Source organism: Agelaius tricolor, unplaced genomic scaffold (genome assembly GCF_023055355.1).
Source record: "Agelaius tricolor isolate 1412-34295 unplaced genomic scaffold, bAgeTri1.0.p SCAF_5, whole genome shotgun sequence".
Lineage (NCBI taxonomy): Eukaryota > Metazoa > Chordata > Aves > Passeriformes > Icteridae > Agelaius > Agelaius tricolor.
Window position 1 is genome coordinate 28,969,484 of NW_027269265.1, and position 24,632 is coordinate 28,994,115.

Consider the following 24,632-nt stretch of genomic DNA (forward strand, 5'->3'; position numbering starts at 1 on the left):
TCATCTTACAATTTCTAACCTGTTTATACATCTTATTGTCAGAAACCTAACTACTAAATTTGAGTGCTTGCCTAATGCAAAAGATTTGCCAATTTTAATGCATTCTATGCTGCGTAATAAGTCAGAATATTGGGCTCTGTCCAACTTTCTAATTTAAGGAGCAATTTTGCTGAAAAGTTTCTGCAAAGCAATTGAGACTGTATTATACTTAACAGCCAGTGAAAATTCAATACAAACTCCAAATGTCTGTTTCTGGTGGGGGCTTTTTAATGTTTGAAAAATCACTCTGTGTTATTTTGATATGAGAAAAATAAATAGGTGTATCTTCAGAATTATATGGAAGCTTGAAAAGAGACTAATTCTTAAAAAACACTGTCAATTATGTTATATATATATGTGTGTGTGTATGTGTGTGTATATACATATATATATATATATATAAAACTAAAAGTAGTTATGTCAGTAAACAGTGTAAGAGAGATCAAGCCTCAAATACGAACAACCTGATATACCAAGGAAAAAAGCACCAAAAAACCAAAAAATAATTATTTTCAATATTTAGCCTTTTTTTTTTAATAAAAGGTACTTCTCATGGTTGATTCTTGTTCATTAATACAGTCTTTGCTTTTAAATTTATTAATCTATTTTTTTCCATTGTATTTTAAGCAGGCTTTTGCTCAAATAAATAATGAAATGCTTCTACATAGTAGATGTTATAGTTCAACAGCCACCTGGAATGATTATCATCACTCCTTTTTTCATCACGGCTATATATTTCTGTGCTTTAGGAAGATTGTTATAAATTGAAAATTGAGATGTTTCCAGTTTCTTAAATCATCTGTGGTATCAGTGATTGTCATTATCCAGTGTTGAAGTGTTCTACATATTTCCCTATTAATCCTCTAGTTAAGTTTGATAACAACTGTGAAGAACACACTATTTTTCCTTTTAATAAGCAACCTAGCATACCAAAACAACATACAGTACCATATGTGCTGGTTAGCAGTGGTGTTGACAACACAAATTATCAGTTTTCTGAAATATTTTAGTCAAAATATATTAGAATTTTTTTTTCTTTTGGGGATTTCATGATGGAAGTTTAATACTTAGCTATAATAAAGAAAACCTATTGGGGCAATAAACAATTCTCCATTCTTTTTGGTTGGGATTTTTGTTTTGCTTTGTTTTCGGTATTTTTTTTTTGTATTTTTTTCCTGTTTTGCCTTAAATGATAAAAATCAGTTCATTGCAATTTCAGACTTTGGTAAGAGAAATATTGTATCATCTCACTAAAATCAGAAACATAATTCTATACCTGAACAAGTGTAGCTGTGTACCACTGTGGAATCAGACACATCTTTTGCTAAATAATTCTAGCCCCTCACAAATGGACCCCTCATGATTGTCCCATGTTTGGTACATAAAGACATGGGCGAATCCTTTATAATTGTTTTGATTTTTACAATGTGGGGTGCCTGCTGAGCAACAGCAGTTTGCCAACTGCATAATTTTTTAAGGTCCTATACATTATAGTATTTTCTACATCACTATCGTGAAAGAGTCCCAGTTGATGCTTAAACTGTTTTTATTTGTTTTTATTGCTTTACAATGAGTAACAAGTTGGAAGCACAAAATAGAGATCTGTTTCTTAAGGTTTTATTTTTCCTGTTTTGACTGCCTGTTTATGTACAAACTATGAAAAATGGATCTTCATACTGTTTAACGTACATCTAAAATATTTGTGTGTGCATATGTACAAGCCCATATTTTGCTAATACACAACTTTATGCATTCACAGTGTCCCAGCTTTCTCATATGCATTAAGAGTTTTAGTGCAAAAGTATGTATACCTATTTTATGAGGGACTGTCAATGATTGTAAGTAACAGAAATGCTGAAAGTGTGAAATTTTGCTTTATTTATTTCTAAATAGTTTTGGTTAGTAACTATATGAGCATATTATAAATTCCATTGTATAGCAATTTAACACTTATTTCTTGACATAAAAATAGTGTAATTTTTGATATATTATAATATTTATATATTGCAAAGATGTCACAAACATGCTTTGAATAAGTATTGTATGTTATGTTTTGAAAATTGGAGTTTTACTTTTTTACTACATTTATAAAAAGAATAGAAGAGTTTTTCTGTCACGATCTAATACTTTTAAGAGAAATGTGTATATAAAATTTTTAAACAGAGCAGTGCTTTTTTAATATGTTCAAGAATTAATGTTAAGCATATGTATATTATTTAGAAAAGATGATCAATAAATATGACTCTTAATTCTTTTTTGTGTTTATTTTGAACACAGAACTATAATAAGCTGTTGACCTTTGCTCAACTAAATGAACGTTTTTAACACTAATCATAAATATTTTGTAGTTACTTGTTATGAAGGTATTAGTTGCATGTTCATCCATCATGAGATTGATGCTTACATTTTTTCACCTGCTTCTAGATTTAAAAAGATCAATGAATATTTTAGCAGTTAGAATATAGCCAGAAACGCGGTAGCTTCAGCGTAACTGTTGTAAGGTATGGAATACAGTTTGCTGGCTATAAGTCCTTTCTGTACAATGGTGCTTTATAAAGTGCCAGAGCAAATGTCTCTTAATTTCTTTCAGACATTGGCCCTGTTTGTTCATAGAGTGATAACTGTTCCTAGTGTGCTCATTGAACTTGCTGGAATTTTTGTTTACTTATAGTCTTCATTTTCCCCAAGAGGAGGAGAGAGGAAAGAATATATTCCTCATGTGGTCAGCATATTTTTGAGTATTTATGTGAGTTCACCATCTTGATTTCAAGTCATGAATTTGTTTTTACATGCATAAGCATGCATATTTACATGCATTATTTATCCAATTGACTTTAAATTCCATTAAGTTCCAATGAGTAGGAGAAAGATTTTTGTCTTAGGCATTTTTTATTTCTTTTAATTTTCTAGTTATGTTATTTTGTTGGTTTATTTATTTTTTTAACTGTTCAGTCTAAGGCTTGTAAAGGTTGATTTGCTCCTGAACTGCTTTGTTCCCAGACATTGCCATCTTCCCCAACTACCACCAAGTCCTCTCCATCTGATCCCATGACCACCTCCAGAGCCAATCAGGTACAGTATCATCCTACCATCTACACCATACTTTTCACGGGTGACAGCTTGCAAACTGGAGAAAAAGATATGGTGGGTTAAGGATTTATTCGTTCATTCACATATATACACCCATAACCATAGATATCTAACTCTTGTTAGAAATTGGTAAAGTAAATGGAAAATATTTTGCTTCTTTTAATTTATTTTGGTGGGCTTTGTTAAAATCTCTGATGAAAGCAAAGTATCTTTTAAAATAGTTGGGTTGCTTTTTTTTTTCCATTTGATAAATTGCAAGGATACAAAACTGGTGTGTTTGTAGACAGAGCAACTCTTGGTTTATATATGTTTGTGTATATATGCACACACGTAATTACTTCCTTGATCAATTTTAAATTATGATAGAATTACCCCTAAACCCATGCTTAAATAGCTGGAATTCAACCCAGCAATGGTAAACAGACTTCTTTATTGCAGAATTTTGAAACGTGTCTGTGGACAGTAACATAGGGGCTTTATTTAAGTAAAAAAAGTATTTTAAATGAAAATTTATTGATGAAGAAAGAAGTAAAATTAAATCTCTCTGAAAACTTTCTAAACACATCTAAGTAAGTTTAATTCATATCGTATTTTTAAATGCATAAACTGTCCTTTTAGCAGCATGTCAATTCTACTAATTTATTTTTATTTTAACTGGAAAAGTCCATGTCCAGTTGATTGTGTTGACAAATTATCATATTATCTTCATCTTCCCTATAAAAGTTGTAAAAAATTGCTACATACCATGCTTTTTAGAACTTATTCATGCTTAAAAATACCTTCTTTATTTTGATGTACTGCTAAACTTAATGTACTTTGTGTTTGAATAATGTAAGTATTTAGTATATGCTAAGATTTCCCACAGTTTGTTTCAGTTAGCTGAATGTTGCTATCAGATCTTGCATAAATAACATCAAATATGAGAAAAGTTTACTTCACAAGCTAATTTCCCCTGAAAGTTAACACTGTTATTAATTACTAATTCTCTGATATTTTTTGAACTGCTTAGAACTTGTTGGTGTATGAACAAACAATTTCACATGAACAGAAGTGTATTAAAGCATTATACCTTTGATCAACCCATGACATTTATTGGAGGGGGTGTCAAATACAGAAACTAGTGGCATTTAGGAAGACATTGTATAGATAGAGGAACTACTAAGAAAAATATAGGTTGTGATATCCTTGACTTCAACTTGAAAGCCTTCTTCATCAGCCTGCTTCCATTCCAGCAACAGTTACTTGGCTTCATCATCATTAAATGACAAAGATGAAATCTTTGCCAACACCTAGGGATGTTTTATTATAAGCTTTGTTCAGCTTTTATTCTCTCTCTCTTAATTTTAGTATTTTATTTTAATTAGAAGGTTTTGAAAACGAGTGCAGGGATTGTTTTTTAATGAGTTCTTACTATCTTTCTTTTCTTTCACACTTTTTTTTATTATATGTATATCCTGATGATCGTTATTTAGAGAAAAAGGAAGAAGTGCTTTTATTTACAGGATAAATTTGAGCATGTTAATTAGCATAAGAGAAGCACCTACTTTGCATCTGTTCTATGAATTTTATATTATTAGAATTATAGTGTAGTGTATAAACTTTAAATGACCTTTCAATAGCTAAAAATACTTATGCTTATAGAAAATTGTTCTATGAGAATATTGTCAAGTAATATAGCTAAATTCACAAGCCAAATGACATGTATGCTTTGTGTCCTGTCTGTATTCCAAATTACATCTTTTAATGCATTTTATTCATAACCTGTGTTCAATTCAGTTTTCATACAAGTAATCAAGACCTTTTTTGAACAGCATCAGAACTGTATATATGAAGAAGAGTAATGAGTTCCTTAATTGACTTTTGGAACTGCTTTTATTATTAACTATTGAAACTTGTACAGGTTTAAGATTATTTTATCCCTTCTCGTATTTTCTAGTGATTTCTAGCCATTCCAGCAGGAAGCACAAAGCACATGATAAGGCAATTAAGGCCTTTCTGTTCATTCTGGTGATAAGTGACATCACTGGCAATTGTTCCCAGGCTGTAGTGGTGATTAGCATTCAGCACCAGGGTATCCACAAGTATCTGCACTGCGGCTGTCACATGGAAATAGGTTCCAACACAATCACCTCAAACCTGTCTGCAGCCACATGAACGCCCAACAGGAGAGTATGAGAGAACAATAGTAGATGTTTGTTTTGATATATGGCTGTGTAAGATGGCTCTCAGTAGAAAAATAACCATTCAGGTATGAATTTTCTCACAAGATGGTATATTATGATAACACGAGAGAGCTTAGTTAACTGGATGGATGTCAGGAAAGTCAGTGTTAAGATGTAAGATGAATTCACAGCACACTCTGTTGTGTGCATAAGGTGGCATATTAGGCTTATGATCATTCCATTTTATGTAATGTTTTACTCATGAGAAGATGATATTTTATGTTAAAGATTAGAAAGGTGATTAAGCAAACTTGAAACAATACTTCATGCTGGGTTGCTGTTGAAGTGAGATTTTTTTAAGCTGGGTTGGAGGACTCCCCCATAAGTCATTGCAATTAGAGAATTGTCGAGTCTGTGCTTTGATGAGAACAGCTGATGTGAGCCTTGTGCTGTACAAGCATGTCAGTTGTGTTCCCCTGACAGAGTTTGAACAATTTCTAGACATGCTTTTTAATACAAGAAGAAAATAGCACTGCCAACAGAGGTCAGAGGAAGCTAGGCAGGAAATCTGGCTTGTATTAGATCTTCCTTTTAATGACTCACTTTGCCTCCATTCAGATGAGGTCATAACTCCTTTGTATGGCAGTTTCAGCTTTTGATGAATTGTTTTTGGAAAAATCCAGTGTTCATGAACTACTTGTTTTATAATTCTCAAGGAGAGGATAGTGTCTGAAAATGCCTTATCTAGTGGAAGAAAAGTTTCTTTAGAACTGTCATGTTTTGCATTTTTCTGGGATGCCTTGAGTGCAACAGAAACCTCTTCACTGGCAGTGTGTTTCTCTTCAGTTCTTTGTTCCAGGAAGTTATACATCTGCCAATATTATTCTTGTAAATGTCTTATTTTTTCAGTGGAACTTCCTTGGACCTTGTTTCGCATTAAAAATCCATATTCTGCAAAGTTCTCAAGGAAGAAGGAACCAAAGAGGCAATAGAATTAGAGTCAGTAGAATGTCCAATAATTTTTTCCCCCTCCTGTCTGCCTATTTGCTGAAACTAACTCAATCTTTCTATACTTTTAGACTAAAAGCTTCTGTGTTACACCCTCATGAGCTTGGTCAGCTCTGTTTATAGCCAAACACTGATAGACATATAGCTACCATGGTGAAACTGTTCTGCTGATGCCCCTGGAGCTGGCAGAATATAGCTTTACTTTTATTTACCAGGAGGAGGAAATCAATTTCACTTCTCCAAAGTACACTTCAAGAGGTAATTTCATCTCTAAAGTGATAAATAATGCACTAAACATCATATAGAACATGCTTGCTTTTCCTCTGTAGAACCCAGTAAAGGTACAAGTTTTAATTATTTTAAAAATTGACTTTAGATAGACTAGTATTTCTGTAATTAAACTGTTTACATATTTTTATTCATTCACAAGATCATTTTTTTCTTTTTATCTGACTGTGTAACTGATGTTACTCTAATTTTAGAGGGAGAAACACACAAATCTAAGTTTTTATTTCTCCTTTGCCTATTTGATGTATAGGACACTTGCATGTCTCCTTCTCCAGTCCTCCCTTTCTCCATGAAATTGGTACCACTGCTGACCTTTGCTACTGGCTTAAGAGAATAAAAGGGCCAAAACACACATTCATACTTAATAGTCAGTCAGGAGAGTAATGGGTAGGAGTCCTTTTTCCTTGCCTTACAATTTAGATAGGCTTAAGCTTAGCAATAAAATAGGATTTATCATAGCAAACTTTGAGTCATTAACTTACTATATGAACCTTTTATTTTTACTTTTTTAAAACGCTATTTTTTCCCATGGCATTTGTATTTTTTACAATTATACCTTCAATTTGGCTGCTTTGTTATTGCACCTGAAAATCTTATCATTTAGTACAATGTAATATAAATTTTTTGGAGTGCAGATAGGTGTAGATTTTGTTCATTCAGTCCTCAGATTTGCTTTTTTCATTTCAGCATTTCTTTCTCATCTTGTTCCTGCAATATCTGTTATAAATAATACTTTTTAACATTTTCACATGATGGGACTGAGCCAGGGTTCTTGGAACTGCCTGTACTCAGCAGGTAGAGCACAAGCATATGGCTATTAAAATCTTGGTATTTGGAATTTGTGCTTTTGGCTTACATTGCCTCTTTATTTTATGCAAAGTCTATAGCTTGCAATGTGATATAATAGTACACATATAACTAGAGACTGGGAGATGAATTGATATTGTAATGATTGACGCACCCCATCTCCCTCTCTGACTTTAAAGAACCACCCTATCCCTGTTTGCAAAATTGCTTGCAGAAGTTTCATCTTTTTATTCCTCACAGAAAGGTAGAATCTGAAAATAAAGGCAGTCTGTAAAGCATGCTGACAGCTTTTAAAGGGTTGATGAACTCATATTTGACATATAACTTCTTGTGGGAGGTGGAGGGAGATAGAGGAAAGAAACCTTTGTTTTAGCCTTCTGTTATCATTAAGACATGGATTTTTAAAATATGTACAATAACCAGCTTCAAATGATTTTTTTTATCCGTACTTTAATCTTAATGCACAAATACTGAGTTTTAATGATGATCCCAGGACACTCTGTAGCCATCCTAGGTCAGTGAGATATTATCTCAGTTTACCTTTGAACTTTGATATGAGGCTTATTTAAGATATAGTGTCTTGGATATTTTAACCGTAATATTAATCTACTTTTTTTTCCCTGATTTTAATTTCAATTTTTAGGGTAGTGTTGAGAAAATCTGTTTTCTTTTGAGGTCTTCCACATATTGACTAATGCTGGATGGATCACTTGATCTTTCCAAATCTCAGTACTGTGTATTAAAGATCAAAGTCAATATAAAATTATTTACAATTCTTAAAAAAGTTACTATAGAATTAAAAATGTGATGTAACTTCCATTGGATTACTAAGAATATTTGCTATGGTAATTCTCTGAGATAACAATTTGACCTCTTGTCAGCCAATCTGATTCATTACTGATAAATACAACCATTTCATTTACATCCAGATGATGCTGTCAGCGGTCTACAATACAAACCTCATATTCTGTTTGAAAGAGACTTTATCTAATAGACAGTGTTTTATATGGACCATAACTAAAGTATTTAGTGAACCAGCTTGTTTTAGTTTAATAAGACAGAGTTCCTTTTTTGATTACAAGGTGCCTATGGCACACTGTGGATAGCACATAATAAATAATGTTTGAGGCCATATATCTTGAAAAGGCTAGGAAGAATTACTCTCCTGTTCATGTGAGAGGATTCCAGTAGAGGTTCCACTGGTTTAGATGTAACTTTTCCTGCTTCTATACAGCTGGAATCCTTCATTTCATGTCTAAACTCTAAGCAGAAATAACCTACCCTCCATGGACTAACTGTAGACTTTCTTCTCGTCCTCGTGTTAATACATTACTTGTAATATATTTATTTTGTCCTTTAACCATTTCTCTAGTATTTTGCAGTATCTGAGCTCAGTACTTGTTTGCATTGTTTTCTTAGGATATATATTTAAATTATATAAAATGTTTAAACAATTTAAAAAATCTTATATGCAAAACAGTTTGGGGATTTTACTGTTCTTATTGTCTGTTTCAATTTTTCCCCTTGGGACAAGTATGTAGGTAATAATTTGGGTTCATATTCCATACTCATTTCCTTTTTTCTTTCCCACTGCACAACAGTTATAGGGGGTCACTGTTTACTGTTCCTGTCTTAAATGCAGGAGAAATGTCAGGAACTTTCCTGAGAAATGGGGAAGGTTGTAGATTCTCACTGCTAAGTCTCTGAAAACTATACTGGCATGTCATTCATAGGATGTCATAAATGACCTGCTAGTTTCAGTCCTGTAAGTAAAAATGTGATTCCTTGTTTGTGTATCTTGTTTGAATTTTATGCTTGATAATAATTAGAATCACTTAGTTTCCTACTTCATCCCCCCTTTGAAAAGATATATGTTCTCAGTGTAATGAACAGAATTACTATTACCTTCTATTAAAATGGATAAATGTCTTAAATCAATACCTACTCATGCTTTAAACTCTACCTGGTTGTTAGATTTTTTGGTTGTTTTTCCCCAGTAGATAAAAATCCAAAGGTAAAAATACAGGACAAAACCCCCACAAAGCTTATTAAAAAAAGAGAGAAAGTCTTTGCTTATGAAGACTTAGATGATTTAGAAAACATGAAAATCTTAGTGTGATTTTATGAAGCCTGCTTTTGATTCAAATAATCTATTTTTAAATCATTATTGCTTCACTTAAGATGATGAGATCATTACTGTTTAAAGTACACTTATGATGTTCATGGGATTTGTTCACTTTAAAATATTTTGTAGTGAACATGTAAAACGATAATGCTTTTTTGGATTTAATGCATTTTGTTTAGACTGCTAGGGTTATCATCATCTTGTCTTGTTTAAGTTGTTTAAGAATTCAAAAAGTCCCTCACTTAATTTAATATGTTCTTTCATTTATGAATATTTGTAGATATGATATATAGGTTTTGGCATTTTTCCATGTCCCCATACTAAGAGAAGGTCCTATCTGCCTAGGAAAAAGGATCATAAAACATAGAAAATTTGGAGAGCACACATTTTTCTCTTTGTCAAAATATGGTAAAGGTTTTCAAATGTCCTTTGCCAAAGGGTGTTTAATTTCTTCATGTTCTGTGTTCCTTTTTAAGTATAATTCTTTTATCAATATTAAATTAAAATTAATAGCGTGTTATAAATTTCCAAATAATATCCATGTTCACGTTCCATCCCAAATAAGCTAGAATGAAAGTTGGCAACATATTACTCTGTGATCTAATGAAGGTTAGCTGAGACTTTGAGTTCTTAATACTCAGGTTTAGTATGGTAGATGTACTGTTTCATTTAAAACTGCTGTTGGGTGGAAAATCCAGCCATATTCTCAGGTGCACAGGCAAAGAGTCACTGAGTGCCTTCTTCTCTGTTTGAACAATCCAGAGAAAACAGAAGAGCAGAGCAATTTCCAGAATGCAAATCTGGATGACTGTATTGTTGTTTCTCTGCTGCATAATCAGTCAGATAAAGGTTTGACTCCAAGTTTTCAATTATTTGGAATTTAATTTAGTGGCTTTTAAGGAGTTCAGATTTATATGATGAAGGGAGAATGTGGGAAGAAACACTGAGGCTGTAGACCTTACTGTTACACTAGGACAGATCCTTTGCAGCAGACTGTCATGTAGAAAACACAATACCTTGTTTTTCTGTCAGGTGTTAGTTGAGTCCTCACTCAAATAACTCATGATTAGGCCTGGCCCTAGAAGATCCTCCTTGCTAGTTAATTGGGTTTTTTCTGCTACCTGAAATATTTTCATTTTCACAAGCTGTTTGTAGGTAGAGTGTAGCACTACACTTTGCTAGGCTAGGCAGACTGCTAGATGCATTGTCTGTCCTCTGCATGCTTTGAGAACTCATCAGATGGTGAGAAGTCATAGACAGGTGTGAGACAAACCCACCAATCATAGTAGGTCTCTGCCTGATTTGAGTGAAAAAGGGGTGTTCTTTGTATACAAATCATGGAAGCAGGTTGATGAATTGCACTATAGAGAATAAGATGTAGAATGTTTTTCCTTTTCCAGAGGTTAGCTGCAACTGTTGGGACCTTTGCCTGATGCATTGCACCCTAGATTTCAGATAGTCTGTATCAAAACAATATGTAACTGCATCTTATTCAGTAGTATTATCCCCTAGTTTTGGGCTTGTAGATATTTTCACATTTATTGATTTTGGGTTTGGTTTTGGATGTTTGGATTGGGTTGGTTAGTTGGTTAATTGTTTGGGTTTTTTTCCTGAAAGCAAGTTGGACCTCCTGCAAGTAATAGCAGATATTAAGAGGCATGGTTTGCAAATAGTGGATCAATTGGACTATTGTCCCTCTAAGTCTAAGGGTTCATTGGTCTATGACCTACCAGTGATTTAAATTTGAATCTTTGCAGCCTTGAATAGTATTAGTCTGGAGTACAGAGGGTCTGCTGCCTGTTTCATCTTCTGTTTTCCCCTGCTTCTCAAATGGCACCTTAGTGAATGCAGCCTTAGAGATCAAAGTATTGCTGGACTATTTCCCCCCACCCCTTACAGTATCAAACAATAATACACTTCTACATGATAAATTACTCATTCAAGTAAACTTACTACCTGTGATTTGGATGGGGTTAGAAAAATATGGTTGGGATTTTTTATTTGTTTAAAGCTTCAGGAAGCCTGCAAATGCAGTGCAGTGTAAATTCTTCTTTCATATTTTTAGGTAGCATAGTACATGAGCTCAGTGCTTCTCAGCTTTTTATGATTATCGTTATTGTCCACTTAACAAACTTAAAAATGCAATGAGAATTGATTGACTTTATTCTCTTAGTAGTAGTTGTAGTAATCGTGATAATAAATTAACAGCTGCCCCCTACCCATGAGATACTGAAATGCAGTCTCCATGTGGGCTCTTTTAAAAGTGTTGCAGTTAGTGAATTAAACTGGCTTATGAAATAGATTAGACTATGATTAATGGCATTCTGTAGTAAAAAGTACTGAAACAAAGTACAATACCTTAAAATCTGCAGACCTGTGCACATGTATAATTAACTGATGCAGAAAAAAAGAGAAATCAAGTAAAAAGATAATCATTTCCTTGCAGAAAATTTGTTCATAAGAATAAATTTAAAATGTTTAATAAAACTGTAAATATAGTCTAGAACCAGTATTATCACATTGTTTTACAAACAAAAGGAAATAACAGTTGTTTGTTGAAGACATTTCACAGGTTGTATTTCACTTGTATGCCAGCAATTGAGGCTATTTTATAGAAATTTCTGCTTTAATTATGTCATAAGTAATTAGATAATAAATGATACACATTACATTACCAGAAAAGACTGATTGGCTGTACAAAATGTGTTTGTGTACTCTGATGGTTGTCTTTACTGCATCCAATTTCAAAGTTAACTGTAAGTTACACCTGCCTGGCATTAATAGGAACTCAGATGAACAGGGTAAGAAAAGGAGACTGCAGCTTTGTTAGGATGAAATTTATGTTTTGAAAACTGAATTTAAGTGATATTAGAATAATTAATAAAGCATTTATGCATTTATTATACATATGCAAAGGATCACATTGCGTATTTGTTATATAGAAAAAAGGGAAAAATGTATTGTGAAATCAAAAAGGATTAGTAAATCTATTGATTTTCTCACCTCCATCTCATTTTTGAGACAGCTCTTTCTTTTTTTATTTTTTCTTTTCACATTTTTCAGTATCTTTTCTCTGAAAATAAATTGTCAGCTGTTCAAGCAGAAGAACGTGTATATATTGTGATTGGTAGTTGAGATCAGGGCAAGTCTGAGATGCAAATTATTTTTCATTGTCTTTAACAAGAGATATTTAAATCAAATTTACTTAGATGCTGCCTTCAAATTTACTCTGTGTAAAGTATTTTTCCATGTTAATGCACACATACTATTACACATTTGTAATATATGTATAAAAGCATGTAATGTAAATGTGTAAATACAGCCATATTTGTGCTCCACAGCCTTAGTTTGCATGAGGAGTAATTTTTTTCCCACATGAACATTTCTGTGAGATTACTGTCTATGCAAAATTATGAATAGGTGCCAGTTATCTATATTCAAGTATTGCCTATGCCTAGTGCTTGTCTATAGATAGTTTGCCTTAATGAAATTTTTCTCCCATTGTATGAGAAATATAACCCAGAGCACAAATGTAGGGAAGCAATATGGTTTGCAAATACATGGTTTAACAAGAAATATATGCAGTTTTCCTACTGAGCTGTGTATTTATGATCTAAATCCAGGATCTTCCCATTTAATAAGGACTATGCAATTGTATCTTCCCCTGTCTCTTGTAATTATAGAGAATTTTTAAAAGCTAAGTTGACTTTGATAAGTGACCTAAGTTAGTTTGATAACTGACCTAAGTTATCTTGGTTAAATACATATAACTACAAGTTTACAAGAGTTAACCAAGAAGTAGATAGACTTATAAACTAAAGATATGAATCAGCTGGGGTGAATTTTAACTTCTAAGCCGGCCAACCACAACTTAGTTGCAGTTAATGGTATATTTCCTGAGACCTACAGCTTGATTTTATCTTATTCTGTTCTCTGATCCTTCTTAGAGACATATTGTCAGGCTCTGAGAGGAAGGTTTTGAATTGAATTGTCAGAAGACTCTATTAGCTAGCATTAGAGAGCTATGGAGTCCTGTAGCATTGCTTATTAAATTTGGAGACATCACAGAATCTCAAAATCAATTAGGTTGGACAAGATTTCTGTCATTATCAAGTACAACCAGTGATGTAACACCACCTTGTCAACCAGACCTTGACACTAAGTGCCACCTCCAGTCATTTCTTGAACACCTCCGGGGGTAGTGACTGCACCACCTCCCTGGACTGTTCATTCCAATGTTTAATTACTCTATCTGTGAAGAAATTCCTTCTCCTGTCCAGCCTGAACTTCCCCTGGCAAAGCTTGAGGCCGTTTCCTCTTGTCCTGTCCCCAGCTGCCTGGGAGAAGAGGCTGACCTCCCACCTCACTACAACACTCTTTCAGGGAGTTGTAGAGAGCAGTAAGGTCTCCCCTGAGCCTCCTTTTCTCTGGGTTCCCTCAGCTGCTCCATGTGGGACTCACTCTCCAGACACTTCACCAGCTTTGTTGCCTTTCTATGGACATGCTCTTTCTTGAAGTGAGGGGCCCAGAACTGAGCACAATACTTGTTTGTGGCCACCTATGCATTCACCCCTTAGGGAAACCACACTAAGAAAACTATGTCCTTTTTGTAATCAAAATTTCTAATAATTATTATTTTTCATAGAGAGACATGGTTATATAAATGTTTTCTGCTTAACTGTCCTCCCTTTCTTATTTGAAAACAATTTTCAAACAACATCTAAGAAAGTGTCCCTGAGAACTTCATTGAGTAGTTCTTGCTAGACAAAATCCTATTTTATTAGTTAAGGATTAATTAATACAGAAACAATCAAGCTTCTGCTGCTGGTTATGTAATGCAAAGCCAGGGGTTCAAAGTAACCATAACCCTTGGTGCTGTTAATTTGTTAGTTCATCTAGATGGACCAAGTGCATTTTGCAGGAGCCAGATTTCCCGCTCCATCATCTTTATTCCACCATATTTATTTTGCGCGTATTGGTTGATTATAGAATAAGTTTTATCTTTCATTTTACCCTAATTTTGTGATCTTTACCCTAATTTTGCATGTGCAAAACTGGTGCCAGGTTATGCCAAGATGCACTATTAAAAATTCCCTGTTCAGTCTTTTCTCACCTCTACATATGTAGCTTAATACAGACTGGATACGGAAGATAGTTCTCAGACCAAAGTTACATTATTTAGATTACATAATATTGTTAAGAGCAGAAATCTGGTTTCCAAGAAAGGTTGGAGAGTCCCTTGAAATAATTATGTAAGAGAGTGTGGGTTTTGTTCCTAGATTTTGAAATGAGAACATCATTCATTTGTTCTGTGCATCAGACTTATTTTTGACATGATTGCAGCTGGGAGATTCTAAGACATGATGGACCTGGAAGGAAGTGGGGGCTCCACTCCTTGTGTCTGTAGAGAGTACAGATATGTGCATGTCTTTGTGCATGAGATTTTTTTTCTTACTGGTTTTAAAATAAGCTGAATTGCAAAAATATGATTTAAAGAGGCACTTGTGAATGAGTAGCTTCTGTACTCACTGCCTAAGCTGAAACTCTTCACTAGATACTCAGTGCAAGAGGACTGCTCCTACTTACAAGTAAATCAAATATTAGGCATTCTTATATAGCAGCATATATTTATAGTACAGTTCTTTGTGTGCATATAAAAGTGTCTATAATTCAGATATTTGCTAAATTTATTACTTTTCTGTAGGTTTTTCTATTAAATCAAATATTTGTGGGAATGGTGAGAAGGTCTTTTGTTGTTTTGTTTCACAGTGGTTTTTGGCTTTTTTTAATTGTTGTGTTTAGTTAGCATGTTTAAAATATTCCTCTTTTTAGAAGCTATTTGGCTCCACCATCTTATCATGTGTTTATATCTAAAGCAAAATGGATGTTTTCAGAAAAAAAACTCGTAAGAAAAATTGTGTTTATAAAGTTTTTAGGAAAACATTTGGTCATTAGCTTTCTGCCATTTTTCCTTTTTAATTTTTTTTTTAGTGAAAAACACCATGAAGCTATACAGAATTGTCTGCAGGGGAAAACAAGAATAAATACGCTGTTATTTTCATGGACCTGAGGCATTAATAGCATTACCACAAGGGTTTTAATTCATTTCTGTCTCCCCTTCCTTTCCATGGAGAACAGAGTAATTACCCCAGAATTTTAATTACAAATAGTGTAGGAAGGGACGTTAGGGTTTAGTATTATTATTTTGTTTTATGGTCATGAAAACTCAAAGGTGTTCATTTAGACAAAACACATTCAGCTAGTTAGTTTCTTTTATCTCCTTCTTTCAAAATCTATAATTCTTTCAATTCTGCAGATTCTCACTTAAAACTTTAATTTTCAGAATAAGATAACTGTGATAGCAAAATTGGGGACTATTTGTGAGCATGAAGATATTAAATATAGAGATAGTGTATTTTAAGAAAGGGACTAAAAACTGACATATTTTCTGAGCACTTTACCTCCTTCCTTTGGGAGTTGCAAACCTGTTGATATGAGTAACCATAAAGTTCTTCTTGCTGATGATCAAACTCTCTCTTTGCACCTCCCACAAAAGGATCACAAAGAGCTTTGAGTAAGAAAGAAATACCCCTTTTTTAAATGGTCATAATAAATTCTTGTTTTCCATGCCATAGAATTGAAATGGTTCTACTGATTCACCTTGATTCCACATACTTCAAGAGAGGGGTCTCCTGCAGAGGATATATAGTTGATAACTTAAATTTTGTTCAGAATTGCCAAATGATTCCTGTGAATTATTGTGATACGTATCTTGTAGAAATCAACTGTGGCAAAGATCCTCTGAAAACAAGCTAAAACTCTTAGCTTCTTTTGTCCTGTCAGTCCTATAGATAGATTAATTCATTTTAAAATGTGGTTTCCAGAGACTGATTTTCAGTATTCTTACCAGTAATGCTGAAACATGATTTCATACTTGGATTTAAATCCAAAATTAATTTAGAAAATGTTTAACATGCTGTTAAAATAATGTGCTCTGGCCAGCAATGTCAGAACCTAAAAATCTCAATGTATTTCTAATGTCCAGGGTTTAGTTTTTCCAAGGTTTCAAGTTTTAGTCAGTTTCAATGAAAAGTGTTATTGACAGAGAAATGGCAAGTCCCTCAGCACATTTCTATTGGCTGTTATTTCCTCTGAATTTAATTAAATGACACAACTAATGCATATAATTTTCTGCATTAATTCTTTTAGAAGAACATAATTGTGTATTCTAGCCATATTTATCCACATTTATACTGAAAACTGGGCACTGTTGATAGCTGTGATGCTTTGTAATGTTAACAGTGTATCTTCATCTTGAAAACTCATACTCCATTCAAAGGGTTATTTAAAAATACTGTTAGTTTTCTCTTAGACTTGCAGGTACATGGCCATTAAAAAGCATTTTAAAAAATTTAAAAAAAAAAAAAAGGAAGCATCAGTCTCCCGGAAGTCAATGGAAAATTGATTCCTATGTTTGGCTTTGTTATCAACATCTTAGCAAATCTCTTTTATGTGTTAGCCATAGAATTTCTTCTCATTGAATGCAAGTTTTCTAGTTAAAATACAGCATGTCATTCAGAGCAAGTTTATGGAGTACCTGTAAAGCTCATGCATGCTGACTTTATTCTATGGAAGAGGGCAGAAATGTCCTACTCATTTATGTATTTGCCTTCTGAAGCTTTATCAGAAAAGCAGCCAGTGCAATGCTTCTTTGGACAGTGAGTTTATAGCTATGAGGAGCCAAACATCTATGGATCTGTGACTGGGAAAGCATTAAAAAAATGGATGCACCCACTTTGCCTCTCTGTCTGTTAAGACTGATTAACTTTTGAAACTGGAGTGGCTTTTATGAGTTCATAAGTTAGATCCTGTCTAATGTAAAACAGTTTTAGTGATACCATCAGTGAAGCATATTTAGTTTTAAAATAATATACATTATCTATATTTTATGTCAATTATTTTATATTGAGAAGAGTTTCTTTTAGCAATTCCAATAATGAAATTACATTGTATAGTTTCTTTCAGTTAGAAGTATCCCAAATTGCTATACTTAATAGTTCTGTAAATATTCATGCATTTTCTAAACCCCTGGTTGTCTCTGTGAAGCGTTGGCAGGTATTCATAGGATGCCATGCAACAAATTATATAAGAAGGATGAAAAAAAGGGAAGTCTTAGATGGGGGAGGGGAAAATGTGCTGATTTTAAAGAGGGAATAGGGTTAACATTCGATCATCATTGAAGGTTTTAGACAATAGTGGACAGAACTGTTAATATTCATGCTTTCTGTCTTTTTAAAAATGTTTCATCTGAACAATGGCACAGCCAATACAGATATCTAATTTTCTATGTATACTGCATTCTCTGCAACTGAGTGAAAATCTATTAATTTTTTCTCTTGTGTAATTTAGTATGTAACTGGCTCATTTTTTCTTTTTTTAATTATAAAAAAGTGAAAAGTATAAATGAAGCTTCTCAAAATGCATTACACTTCTTTGCAAATGTAATTTGAAGCTCATGAAACATTAATGCATTAAATATGGAATGTTGTTTTTACGCTACTGAGAAAAAAATTAGAAAAGTTAAGTTTCTTCTCTATGTTATTAAAACTATGTATCATAGAGAATTCATGGAGGAGTTGGTCTGCTTCATTCCCACAGTTTTGAATCATATTTTCTTGAGGGGTACTTATGAAACTATTCAGATTTTTATGTGTGCATATGTGAGTGTAAAATTTTAATAATACTTTCTTCAGGACTAGATAATCTTATAAAATCAGCCACCTGTATAACCAACACTGTTTTAGCAATTATTCTTTCGGTGTACACAACTTGGCTATGCACACATTCTGCTTTTGAGAGAAGCCTTTCTATTTATCAGTTAGAGCCTACACACACTGGTGACAGAAGGGCAACTAAAACAGGCAGCAGAGAATATTTTTCTTGTTTCTTTAAACATGATTTGCTAGTTTCTTGCTGTGAGAAATTTGCATTCCAAATTACATCTTTAGTTAAAAGCATGAAAGAAAAATCTTAACGTTCATACTTTAAAGTGGGCAGAATTGTAATTAGGTAGTTACTAAAAGAAGTGGGAGTGACTTTTTTAAGTGCCTCAAAGAGTCAAGGTTTAATATCAAATGCTAATTGAAAAATAGTATTGATTTAAGCCAAAAGAGCAATTTGTGCAAAACATCCTTACACAGTCTTATCTCTAGTAAATATTTCTCCTACTTAGTTCTGACTTTCTAAGCCCTGTGGTTTCAGATGTAAATTGTTCCTGGGTATTTAAGTTGAAGCTGGGTTTCTCGTGCATGATAGTTTTTGTGACTAAAATGAAATTAAAAATGCAACCTCAGCTGAGAGAGGAGGTCTAAAAACTGGGGAAAAACAAACACTTGTGATGAACAGTAGGTTCAGTATCAGACCAAAATGCTCCTGCAGTGCACCAGCGGATAAAACCAAACATCTTAGAATATCTATTTGCTATTTGGTCTGTCAATTTTTTATATTTGTAATAATCTAGTGTGATTTGAGGCAAAACTCAGAGTTGCAGAATTTTTCCAATGGATTAAGTTAACCTTGAATTGTCTTGAAAGAAACTGTAATTATGAGGTCAGAAATAACACAAACAGGCAAATAGGGAAGTAGCAAAATTATATTCATCTTGGAATAATTGCAGGCAACATTTATGAAGGGAATACTACAAGTATATGTACTGCTTGTGATGAGAAGAAACTCACATTAACATAAACATGACGAGAAAAAGAAAAAGTGCATTATGTTGAGAACAAAGTAGCAGCTAATCTCCTTCTATAATCCATTGCACTATTTCACACAGTATTTCAGTTCTAGATATTCTTTTGCAGAAAGAGAGAAACTGAGTTGGAATGACATTTACAGAATTTAAACATGGTCGGGAAAGATGACAATTTATGGTCTAGGTTTATTTACCAGACGATCTAGCTAAATTTACAAAGAATTGCTTTGCTTTTTATGGACATGTGCCTATTTTTGTAAATAAATATCGAGCAGATTATTAGAAATATGTCTCTAAAAGATGTCTCTGTTCTGTCTAAGAATTTTCTCTGAAGCTGAAATGTATAATCTGGAACTGAGAAACCAGGAATTTGTTCAGGACACCTCTGAAAAAGTAAATTCGTGTTTCAGCATGTGCATGAATCCAGTATGAGTCCAGTCCAGAGATATTGAAAATATTGAGAGAAATTCCAGTAGCTCCCTTGAGGCTGTGTATATGCAATAAGTACAGATTTGCTGTGTAAGGCTACTGTTGGAAGCTGAGCCCAAGTCTGACATGAGCAGACATCTGTCCAGCGCAGCCTTGCATGGCTGCCTGCTGTATAGGTGTGATGACTCATGACCTTTCAGTAGCTTGTGCTGCCTTGAACTTGTGGTTTTTGCTGGCTGTGTAGCCAGGGGCTTCCCAGGAGCTGCCTGATAGAACAGAGCATGGCTGTGAATTCTAAGTGCATGCAGGCATCACCTTGCCTGTAATGAACTTAGTTGTCATTCTGCTTGATTTCAGAACTTCTCTCACATCTTCAGTTGATCCTGATTTTCTCCCAGATTTTTGTTATAGTGCCACTTCACTTTAGGATGGATTGTATGGGACTACTCACAAGCCTAGTGTAGCAGTGTGTTTATCTTGCCACACAAAAAAAAAATCCTAGGTGATCCTATTGCTTACTGACTGCTCTCAACAGGAATTGGGATGTTCAGAACACCTTTTCACCAAGTCTAAGCCTGTAGTCATATGAGCAGCTAAAATAGCATGAAATTTTCAGATGTAGAATCCAGAGGCCAGGGGGAATTTTAAAGAGTTTAAAACAATTGAGGAGCAAGAAGACAGAAAAGAAAAGAAAAAAATATGAAGTAGAATGTATCAATTTACAGTTTTAAGGAAGTGCAGTTATTTGCTTTAGAGACTAAAATGTAGAATTGTGACAAATTAGGATGAATTTGTTAGATTAGATGGAATCTTCTCTGTAACGTGTTTTTCTGTTAAGAAAAAATAAACTAGTATTAGACAAGTAGTTGAAAGATTTAATAGAAGGAAAAAGAACAATTGTTACAAGAAATTCATGGAATGGGTTATAATTACACTGTTGAACATAAAAGAGGAAAAAGGAAACCTGAATAATAGATAAAAAAGATCCTTGGTTCATTAATCTCTGTGCAATCTCTTAGAACACTTCACAGAAGTGGAATAAATAGAGCCTGATGCATTTAAATATTTCCACTGTTGAATGATTTGGTTTGTTTTTTCCAAGTTTTGGTGCTATTTTGTATAATCAGTAATATTTCTCTTCTGGTGTAATTTAGTGTAGGCATGTGTCATGCCACCATGTGAAACTTGAAACTTAAAACCACGTTTTTCAACCTTCTTAACATACAGTTACTCTAATTGATGTAACAGCCTATATAAGTGCTAATTCTGGCTATCTAGCCTGCATTTCATCCTTCCACTCAATTTATCAGTGTAGACCTTGTATTAGCAGGGTGGCATGTATGGTGTGGGTTTGTGATTGCCGTCCCCCCAGTTCTAGAGACTGTGAGAAGTGGTAATATAACCAGCCAAAATATTGTCAGAGAGAAAGAGGGCAAAGAAATAAAGCAGTAGAAAAGTGAAAAGGTGGAGTGGGTGAAACTTTGCTATGGCTTGTTGGAGGTCTCTGCATGAGAGGGGTGGGAATGAGAATTGGCAGGACATGGGTAGTAGTGCAGATTTGGTCATGGTTTGTCTTCCCATGAAACTATTTAGCATTTATTCATGGGCATTCATAGCTGCTCAGTGCAGATTATCTCACTGCAGCACTGGGGAGGATGGGAGTGGCAGAGCATAATCACCAAACATCTGACCTTCCAGGACAGATGCTAGTCTGCTCACTTAACTGAGCCAGGACTTCCAGTTTGGTAAATCAGAGGACTTGCAGGCAATTCTGACATGATATATGAATGCAGCATGGGCTTATGCAAGTGGATTGTCAATATATAGGAAAGGTTTGAGGAATTAGCTGATACAGGGTTTAGGAGTCTAGGATTTACATGAGCTACTCATGTGGTGAGTTAAAAGCAGTTTGAATTGTGTCTCTGGACACAGTGGTTGAGATCCCTAAAGTACCAGGCCTCTTCCTCTGAAGGGCAGAGTTGCATCACATCTCTGCAGATTTCATTGGGAACTGAGGGCAGCAAACTGCTCTCCAGTTGGAGCCCTTCTTACAGCCCAGGTTTCTTTGACTTTTGTCAAGGCTTTTAAAGACACAGTCTTGTTTCACTGAAAATGAACTCTGAGAAATTACTTTGTTTCTATTATATTTGTTATAGTTGGATGACTTTTGGGGGAAGAAGTATTACATTTTTTGAGCCTGATTTTGAACTTTCTTATGCTAATGGAAATAGGATGAGAGTGATGCCTGTTGAAGTAATTAATTTGCTTTGTGAGCAAGCAAATGCCATAACTGCAATCCTAATTTTTATAAAATTTATTTGACATGAAATAAAGGTTGAGTTACTTTCCTTTTTTCTTCCTATAGCATTTAAACAAAACAAATGTCACGTGTTCCTATTTTTAAGCATATGTAAGCATCTGTTCGTAATTGCTTTAGATAATCAATCTCCTTTTTGCAGCGCAAGTTTGGATATAGCCAGGAGCATACACACTAACCTGGAAAGCTAATCTTCCTGCGTAGTGAAAGATACCTTCATTGGATAGCTCAGAGCACTTATTTTGGGTAGCAGTTTCTCACTTCTGCATCCAAATCAGTTTCTGAACCTCTTATCTGTAAAAGGAAAATAAGTGCACTGTCCAATTTCCTTGACAGACAAGGAGTTAAGTACTTTTTTCAAAAATGGTGGTCATGTAGGTAACAAAACCAATAGATAATATTTGATTTTTCATTTTCTGAATTTTTTTTTATCATTTTATACCTTTTAACTTAGTGACCATGTGGATTTTAGGCTTCAACAGGAAAAAAAAAAAACCTTTGCATTATTTCTTTTCTACCAGCACCTAGACTGCTGATCTATCTAATATGTTAGATACTGTGTTATTATACAGCACAACCAATGTTTGCCATAAATACTTGATATTTCAATATACAAACAAGGGAAAGATTTAGTGAATAAAAGAAATAGATGGAGATTTCCAAACTGGTAGGAAGATTAATATTCCTAATAAAAAAAATCCTAAATATATTTTGCTTTTATATAAATATAAATAATTATCTAAATTTTTAAATGAAATTTTAAATTAGCTGTCCGAAATACAAGAATGTTACAGCTGAATATCTCAAAATAATACAAATGTCACTCTTCATTTCAAGAAGAGCAGGATTGCTTATGTTTTAAGTAAAATGAGTACAGATGCATTTATGCTTTGTTCAAACTGAATTTTCACTGGAATGTAATGTTTTTGTCCTAATACAAAATAGAGGCATACTGTGTAATTATTTAATGCATTTAAGTTTTTAAAAGATGTCCTCTACGTAAATTACATGAAATATTCCCCATGGGAGGGGTTGTATTTGAAAGAGTATTATTGGTATATTCCTAAATTAATACCATTTAAAAGAGTTGCCAATAAAAGAAACAATAGTCTGTTTCTAAATCAGATATTTAGAAAAGGGTATCTTTATTTCTGAAACAGACAAACACATGTTAATCCAGCACATGAAATTTTATGGGTTTTTTTCAAAATGCATCATAATTTTTATGTTGTTTGTAGTACTAAATGCAAAACCATGTCTGGGCAAGGTGGGAGTGGGTGAGTAAGAAGATCATTCTTTCTCTCTCCTCTGATAAGACAGATAATTTTGCCCAATAACTAGAGCTGTTAGTGGTAACCTAATGAACACTTGTGTGTCAAGTGAGAAAAGTACCAGTTTCTCATTGTGAAAATCTTTCTTGTTGCTTAGAGAAGAGTTCCTTTTTAATTTTGTGGCTGAATTAAGCCATTGCTTTATTTTACTATGCCCATCCTTAAGAAAAATCCCAGCTTTGTAATAGTGACCTGGATTTTCATATGTTGCATATGTAATTGTAATATTACAGGTGCAACAATACTGCCCTGGCATTAAATATCCTATTTACATCTGAAATCACATGTATGGTTTTGAGAGTGTATTTTTGTACTTTCTTATGTTTTTAGGGTTTTTTCACTTAAATTTACATAGGCACTTATGCCTGACTTGATCAGAACTATGCATATTGCTTATTGAAATCTCCCACAGAACCTGTTAGTGTGTCTTAAACCAGTGGAGGCAAGTAAATGTTTTCTGTAGTATGCAGCACAAAACCATAATAATGAGAGCTGTGCAGTGCTGCATTTTGGAGTGTTACCAAAAAAAAAAACCAAAAAAACCCAAAAACCAAATAAAACAACCAAAAACAAAACAAACCCAAAACCAAAAACAAACAAGCAATTCCCCCCCCAAAAAAAATTTTTTGCAAAAATCTGGACAATTCTTCAAGCTAGCAATTATTTAATGTATTTTATATCTAGAACTGAAATACCTAATCAAAACTGAGTAGTTTCTTTCTTTTTATGATGGGAATTCTTAAAAAGGTTACCTTAAAATTACCAAATACCTTGAACTGCATTTAAAATTACTAGGAGGTGTCCTGACTTAAAACTAAATCTGCCTAAAAATATGTATAAAATGTGTCATTATGTATTTAAGTATATATACAGTGATTTTTTTATAGGATTATTTAATATATGGGTGGACGAAATTATTTTTAATACCCTACTTTCACATTACCTTTAGAATAATTCAGCAGCTGATCATTTTTTATTTATTCTATAGAAAGTGTTCTGTTTTGACGCCAGTGAAATTCTGAATTAAAAATTATGTATATAGTTTAAAACAATCCAGTGCAAAATACAGTGTGAGATATTATTTTTAATGTAAATATTGTGTAAGTGGAAAATATAAGCGTTTCTCAAGTTTCTAGTATGCTGGATTCTCAAAGATGTGATTTCATGCTAACATAACCACTGGAAATATCTAAGCTTTTTCTAGTTTTAGAAAACTTACTTGAAGGGCATGCATATTGGTTTGCAATTAGTTTGACTTTATAATGAGGCAGTAAAAAGAGAC

At 33.6% G+C, this 24,632-nt stretch overlaps 1 protein-coding gene across 3 annotated transcripts in view; it reads left to right on the top strand.

Moving 5' to 3' along the window:
* NOVA1 (NOVA alternative splicing regulator 1) overlaps positions 1-24,632 on the top strand; it is a 138,455-nt gene that overhangs the window by 109,574 nt on the left and 4,249 nt on the right. For 2 of the 3 annotated variants that reach the window (XM_071426980.1, XM_071426982.1), the window contains one exon: positions 3,040-3,111. The exons of the other annotated variant lie outside the window; for it this stretch is intronic. In XM_071426980.1, the coding sequence (XP_071283081.1) occupies positions 3,040-3,111 (72 nt within the window). The remainder of the gene's footprint in view (positions 1-3,039; positions 3,112-24,632) is intronic. 3 annotated transcript variants of the gene reach the window in all.